Source organism: Somniosus microcephalus, chromosome 28, assembly GCF_052327205.1.
Source record: "Somniosus microcephalus isolate GS21.2 chromosome 28, FLI_Smic_1.0, whole genome shotgun sequence".
NCBI lineage: Eukaryota > Metazoa > Chordata > Chondrichthyes > Squaliformes > Somniosidae > Somniosus > Somniosus microcephalus.
In genome coordinates this window covers 9,882,978-9,890,792 of record NC_141014.1, presented here as the reverse complement: position 1 = coordinate 9,890,792, position 7,815 = coordinate 9,882,978, and the positions used below count along the sequence as shown (strand labels likewise).

General features: G+C 48.0%; 1 protein-coding gene across 3 annotated transcripts in view; it reads right to left on the bottom strand.

Moving 5' to 3' along the window:
• serhl (serine hydrolase like) overlaps positions 1-7,815 on the bottom strand; it is a 65,640-nt gene that overhangs the window by 20,792 nt on the left and 37,033 nt on the right. For 2 of the 3 annotated variants that reach the window (XM_085969451.1, XM_085969447.1), the window contains 2 exons: positions 4,527-4,603; positions 3,642-3,744 (listed from right to left, as the gene is read on the bottom strand). In XM_085969451.1, the coding sequence (XP_085825577.1) occupies positions 3,642-3,744; positions 4,527-4,603 (180 nt within the window). The remainder of the gene's footprint in view (positions 1-3,641; positions 3,745-4,526; positions 4,604-7,815) is intronic. The other variant, XM_085969448.1, reaches the window with a different exon arrangement.

Genomic DNA, 7,815 nt, shown 5'->3' with positions numbered 1-7,815 from the left:
AAGGCCAACATACCATTTGCCTTAAGCGCCTGCTGCACCTGCATGCTTACCTTCAGCGACTGGTGCACAAGGGCACCCAGGTCTCGTTGCACTTCCCCTTTTCCCAATCTATTGCCGTTCAGATAATACGCTGCCTTCCTGTTTTGCCACCAAAGTGGATAAACTCGCATTTATCCACATTATAGTGCATCTGCCATGCATCTGCCCAATCACCCAACCTGTCCAAATCATACTGGAGTTTCTCTGCATCCTCCTCACAGCACACACGCCCACCCAGCTTTGTGTCGTCTGCAAACTTGGAGATATTACATCTAGATCCCTCGTCTAGATCATTAATAAATATTGTGAATAGCTGGGGTCCTAGCACCAATCCCTGCGGAGCCTCACTAGTCACTGCCTGCCAATCAGAAAAAGACCCGTTTATTCCAACATTTTGCTTCCTGTCTGCCAACCAGTTCTCTATCCAAGACAGTACCTTACCCCCAATCCCGTGTGCTTTAACTTTGCACGCTAGTCTCTTATGCGGGACCTTATCGAAAGCCTTCTGAAAGTCCAAATACACCACATCCACTGGTTCTCCCATATCTATTCTACCAGTTACATCCTCAAAAAATTCCAGTAGATTAGTCAAGCACGATTTACCTTTTGTATATCCATGTTGCCTTTGTCCGATCCTGTCACTGTTTTCCAAGTGCTCTGCTATTACATCTTTTATAATGGACTCTCGCATTTTCCCCACTACCGATGTCAAGCTTACCGATCTATAATTCCCCGTTTTCTCGCTACCACCTTTTTGTGGGGTTACATTAGCTATCCTCCAATCCATGGGAACTGTTCCAGAGTCTATAGAATTTTGGAAGATGACCAGCCACTTTCTAGGGCCACTTCCTTAAGTACCCTAGGATGTAGATTATCAGGCCCTGGGGATTTATCGGCCTTCAATCCCGTCAATTTCCCTAACACCATTTCCCTACAAATACTGATTTCATTCAATTCCTCCCTCTCATTAGACCCTATGTTCCCCAACATCTCTGGGAGGTTATTTGTGTCCTCCTTTGTGAAGACAGAACCAAAGTATGTATTTAATTGGTCTTCTATTTCTTTATTGCCCATTATAAATTCCCCTGATTCTGACTGCAAGGGACCTACGCTTGACTTCACCAATCTTTTTCTCTTCACATATCTATAGAAGTTTTTACAGTCAGTTTTTACCGTCTACCGTGAAGACTGATACAAAATATTTGTTCAAAGTCTTCACTATTTCCCTGCTTCCCATTATTAATTCCCCAGACTAATCCTCTAGGGGACCAACGTTTACTTTAGCTGCTCTTCCTTTTTAGAGGGCGGCGAGTACAGAGATTAGATGACCATGAATGGCGGGAGACAGTTTACAACATGGGAGCACCCATGGGCTAGAATATCAATGGCTTTTGTCAGAGTCATACAGCACAGAAAGAGGCCCTTCGGCCCATCGTGTCTGCGCCAGCCATCAAGCCCTGTCTATTCTAATCCCATTTTCCAGCACTTGGTCCGTAGCCTTGTATGCTATGGCGTTTCAAGTGCTCATCTAAATGCTTCTTGAATGTTGTGAGGGTTCCTGCCTCTACCACCCTTTCAGGCAGTGAGTTCCGGATTCCAACCACCCTCTGGGTGAAAAAGTTTCTCCTCAAATCCCCGCTAAATCTCCTGCCCCTTGCCTTGAATCTATGCCCCCTTGTTATTGACCCCTCTACTACGGGGAAAAGTTCCTTTCTATCTACCCTATCCACACCCCTCATAATTTTGTACACCTCAATCAGGTCCCCCCTCAGCCTTCTCTGCTCGAAGGAAAACAACCCCAACTTAACCCAGATAATTGTCCTCAAAATTCTAATTGGTGTTGGTTCAACGATTAATGAAGAGACTGTCATAGAAAAGCCCAGAACGTGGAATTAGCTGCTTTAATTAAAGGGCATGGGGTCAGGAACTAGTTCCTTCGCCCTCAGGATGGGAATGCAGGATTAGGCCGTTCCAGCATATAAAACTTATGTTTAGATTAGGTGTTTTTAACATATAAAAAAACCACTCTCATTTAGGTTAGGCATCTTATTGCAAAAACAGCACGCGCTTATAAACATGGTAAGCTAGGAATCATGGGATAATAGCTCATGAAATGGCCAAGTTGCAGCCTAGCCATAGGGCAGAAGGATGTAGGGAGCATCGGATGCTCGCAGGAGGTGGGTCGCTCATTTAAATATTTTAATGCATGCCTCAGATTCTTTCCTCCATTTTAGATTTAACACTGGCCGGCTGGGTTTCCCGGGCCTCACAAAACCCGGTAGCTAAAGGGAGGCGAGGACTGCTGCATGGAAGAGGCAAGTGCCTTACCAGCAATGCTTGTGGACCAGCAGGAGTGCTTCCCACCGGCCCCCCCCAAGCTAACCTGCATCCCCCCCACCCCCCCCGCGATCACACACCCCCCACCCTGCGATCTCCCGCCCCCCCCTCCCCCAGCCTTTCCGAGCCCTCCCTCCCTCCCTCTTCTCCGCTGCGCCCTGGTGCCACAGGCCTACCCGCCCGACAGCCAGCCTCTCAATCTGGTTGGCGGTGGCCAGGAAACGGAGACAAAAAATGTTAATCAGATCCTGCCATTAAATTCGGCAGGACTGAGGGAAACTCGTTCTTCCGGCAGGACTGAGGGAAACGCGTTCTTTCGGCAGGACTGAGGGAAACTCGTTCTTCTGGGTTTCCCCGAGGGTAAAACTGCCCCTGCCCCCTGCTGCCCATTAATATCGGAGTCATATTTACCTTGAACAGTGGGGGCAGAGTGCAGACAATGCTTTATCAAGCTGTGATTTAAAGGAGCCATTAACAGTGTGTGTGATTTCAGTGAGTGGGGAGCAGGTGCATTTATGTTATCACTAGTGTCTGTGCACAGAAATCTGACGCTGAGCGAAAGACCCAACCACCTATAGAAGCTATGAACAAAACAAGTATCTGTGTCCATTCCGATAGGGGCGGGAAACATAGAAGATAGGAGCAGGAGTAGGCCATTCGGCCCCTCGAGCCTGCTCCGCCATTCAATGCGATCATGGCTGATCATCCAAATTCAGTACCCTGTCCCTGCTTTCTCCCCATATCCCTTGATCCCTTTAGCCTTAAGAAATATATCTAACTCCTTCCTGAATATATTTAATGAATTGGCCTCAACTGCCTCCTGTGGAAGAGAATTCCACAGGTTCACCACTCTCTGGGTGAAGAAATTCCTCCTCATCTCTGTCCTAAATGGCTTACCCCTTATCCTTAGACTGTGACCTTAGAATGAAGAGGGGCTGGTCTCGCCAATATTCAAGTGCGCTGCTTAAAGACAGCGCCTCAGTATTTGGACCCTTTTAGAGTTCCATTACTTGTAGCATTCTCTGTTTTTATGTCTTGATTTCCGTCATTTAACCCAAAGAGGAAATAAAATAATGGAATAAAATGTGGAGCAAATAAATGTAAGTCCTGATACAAGATCCGCTGTGTAAAGGAGCATCGATCAGCGACTCGCCCTTTTAAAGGTGCCTCATTGAGTCGCGCTCTATTTCAAAGAGGTTCTGATGGAGCGACTCCCATTTTTAAAGGGCCCTAATGGAAAGAGATGCGTTTCAAACCCTGATCACCTTCTTTACCTGCTTCGAGAGAGTCCGGTAGCCCTCCAGTAAGAGACTAAATGGCGGCCGATCAGGACGCCACTTCTCATCCTTCCACAGCCCGTCATTAGCACTGAAAAACACAACAGCACAGGGTCACTGGCACCTTCTTGTTAGACTGCAGATGTGGTGAAACCGCGGGGTGAAGAACTGTCCCGTCACCCTGGAAATACCCTTGCACGGACCAGCAGATCGGTTGCGTGTCATCCTGGACATGTGCGGCAGAGGACTCTATTGCTGCTACATCGTCTGCTCAGTGGCTATTCTTCATGTGTGAAACAGGAAGCTATTCAACACTGGGGACCATCACACCCAGCATCGGGGTCATCGGATGCCCACACACAAAAAAAGGCCTGCATTTCTATAGCACCTTTCACGACCTCAGGACGTCCCAAAGCGCTTTACAGCCAATGAAGTACTTTTGAAGTGTAGGCACTGTTGTAATGTGGGAAACGCAGCAGCCAATTTGCGCACAGCAAGCTCCCACAAACAGCAATGTGGTAATGATCAGATAATGTTTTTTTTGATAATGTTGGTTGAGGGATAAATATTGGCCAGGGCACTGGGGAGACCTCCCCTGCTCTTCTTCAGAATAGTGGCCACGGGATCTTTTACGTCCACCTGAGGGGGCAGACGGGGCCTCGGTTTAACATCTCATCCGAAAGACGGCACCTCCGACAGTGCAGCGCTCCCTCAGCACTGCACCGGGGTGTTGGCTTAGATTTTGTGCTCAAGTCTCTGGAGTGGGACTTGAACCCACAACCTTCGGACTCGGAGGCGAGAGAGTGCTACCCACTGAGCCACGGCTGGCGCTTGGAAAACACTCAGGGGTAGACAGACGGGTGATGCACTTACCCAATAAGGAGCACGGCTGCTGTGATATTCTTCTGAAACGCCAGACACTCGTCGACGGTCATCCTCACAGGAGTGGGCTTGGTGAGATTTAACAAAAACAACATGGAGCCGTTAAATTCTGATTTTACTGACTTCTTTTCTGTTCTCATCTGATAGTTGGTTTTTCAACAGGGGCACAGCCCTCATGGGCGTGTACGAGCGAGGGTGGTCAAAGACAGAGGAGAGAACCCCACCAGGTGGCTTGGCACCCCTTGCAGGCCCACGACTGCTCCTCTCGGCCTCCTCCTGATGTCTGGAAGGCCACCAGGTAAGTCAGGTTAAAGGCAAAGCAACGGATGAAATTCCCGCATCCCTTGGTCCCAGTTACACAGGGGCAGTGGTCCAGGACGGCAGGAGTTCATCTGCCTACCCTGAATAGTCAGTGATACATAGGAAGGGAAGGAAACAACAACAACAACAACTTGTATTTATATAGCGCCTTTAACGTAGTAAAATGTCCCAAGGCGCTGCACAGGAGTGTTTTAAGACAAAAAATTTGACACCGATCCACATATGGATAAATTAGGGCAGGTGACCAAAAGCTTGGTCAAAGAGGTAGGTTTTAAGGAGCGTCTTAAAGGAGGAAAGAGAGGTAGCGAGGCGGAGAGGTTTAGGCAGGGAATTCCAGAGCTTAGGGCCTAGGCAACAGAAGGCACGGCCACCAAAGGTTGAGCGATTATAATCGGGGATCTTCAAGAGGGCGGAATTAGAGGAGTGCAGATATCTCCGGAGGGGGGAGGGGGGGGGGTTGTGGGGCTGACGGAGATTACAGAGATAGGAAAGGGCGAGGCCATGGAGAGATTTGAAAACAAGGATGAGAATTTTGAAATCGAGGTGCTGCTTAACCAGGAGCCAATGTAGGTCAGCGAGCACAGGGGGATGATGGGCGAAACCCTAGAAGGAGGTGTCTATGAATATCACTCCATCATTTAATAAGGGTAGGAGAGATAAACGAGGAAGTTATAGGCCTATTAGTCTGACGTTAGTTGTGGGGCAGTTACCAGAATATATTATCAGGGACAGAGTGACTGAGCACTTGGGCAAATATGAGCTGATCAGAGAGAGCCAGCATGGATTTGTAAAGGGTAAGTCATGTCTAACAAACCTAGTTGAGTTTTTTGAGGAGGTCACTAACGATAAGGGAGTGTCTATGGATGTTATTTATATGGACTTCCAGAATTCACTCGATAAGGTTCCACACAAGAGCCGACAAACAAAAATGAGAGTACACGGAATTGGAGGCAGCCTATTGACACGGGTAAGGAATTGGTGAGGAGGTAGGAGTCAGAGAGATGGGATAATGGGCAATGTTCCCTCTAATTTTTTTTTGGGCGCGCGGTCCCTTTAAGTGGCTGCGTGGTCCATTCAAATTTCCGCGCATGTACGATTTTCTCCCATTTAAAAGCCGGTGAGCAGCCTGCGCGGGACTGTCAGACCGCAGTGCGGCTCAACGGGACCGTTGATAATGGGTATCTACTTAAATTGGCAGGATGTGACGAGTGATGTCCCCCAGGGATCTGCACTGGGGCCTCAGCTTTTCCCTATATTTATCAATGACTTGAACGAAGGAACAGAGAGCCGTGTATCCAAGTGTGTTGACTACATCAGGTTAGGTGGCACAGTAAGTAGTGCAGACGGAAGCAGAAAGTTGCAAAGGGACATTGATAGATTGGGTGAGTGGGCAAAACTGTGGCAGATGGAGTTCAATGTGGGGAAGTGTGATGTCATCCACTCTGGACATAAGAAATATCGATCCGAGTATTTTCTAAATGGTGAGAAGCAGGAACTGTGGAGGAACAGAGAGATTTAGGGGTCCAGGTACAGAAGTCACTAAAAGCCAGTGGACAGGTACAAAAAATAATTAAAAAGGCTCATGGAATGTTGACCTTTATCTCAGGGGCTGGTTAATATTACAGCTGTACAGGACTCTGGTTAGACCCCATCTGGGACACTGCGTTCAGTTCTGGGCCCCGCACCTCAGAAAGGAGATACTGGCCTTGGATGGTGTGCAGCGCAGATTCACCAGAATGATATTGGGACCTCAAGAGTTAAATTATGAGGACAGGTTGCATAGACTGGGCTTGTCTTCCATTGAGTATAGAAGATTAAGGGGTGATCTAATTGAGGTGTTTAAGATGATTAAAGGATTTGATAGGGTCGATAGAGGGAAACTATTTCCTCTGGTTGGGTGGGCGGGGGGGGGGTGCGGGGGCGGAGTCCAGAACAAGGGAGCATAATCTTAAAATTAGAGCCAGGCCGTTCAGGGGTGATGTCAGGAAGCACTTCTTCACACAAAGGGTAGTGGAAATCTGGAACACTCTCCCCCAAAAAGCTGTTGAGGCTAGGGGAAAATTTCAAAACAGAGATTGATAGACTTTTTGTTAGATAAGGGTATTAAGGGTTACGGAACCCAGGCGAGTAGATGGAGTTAAGATACAGATCAGCTGTGACCTCACTGAATGGCGGAACAGGCTCGAGGGGCTGGATGGCCTCCTCCTGTTCCTATGTTCTGAGTAGTTAAGAGGGAGAATTCTCTGCATCAACTCCATATCCAGCCAACATGATGCCAGTGTTAAATTTGCCTTTAGTTTTAAACTGTGCCCGCCGCCCACCCCGATCTGACTGTCACAGTTTAGCTTGAAGTAGTTTTCTGGATTTGCCTTTGCGATGCTGTTTAATAGCTTGTATAGCTCTTGAGGTCACATCACAGTCACCTCCTTTGCTACTTAACAAATATTATATATTTGAATCTGCACAGCGCCATAGTAACACTCGTTTGCCGTTTTTATTTGAAGGACCAGGAGCTGTGCCAGAGACAGGACCAAATCAGATTTGATCCTCAGCCTGCCTGGCACTGGTTTTCTCTGAGCCGGGGCGTACCCCGGTCTGTTGGGGGGCGCTGGGTGACCGAGAAGGAATCCTGTCCTACCCTGGTGAAAGAACATAAGATGTAGGAGCAGGAGAAGGTCACTTGGCCCCTCGAGCCAGCTCCGCCATTCAATAAGATCATGGCTGATCTGATCTTGGCCTCAACTCCACTTCCCTGCCCGCTCCCCATAACCCTTGACTCCCTTATCGTTCAAAAATCTGTCTATCTCCACCTTAAATATATTCAATGACCCAGCCTCCACAGCTCTCTTGGGAAGAGAATTCCAAAGATTCATGACCCTCAGAGAAGAAATTCCTCCTCATTTCCGATTTAAATGGGTGCCCCCTTATTCTGAAACTATGCCCCCTAGTTCTAGATTCC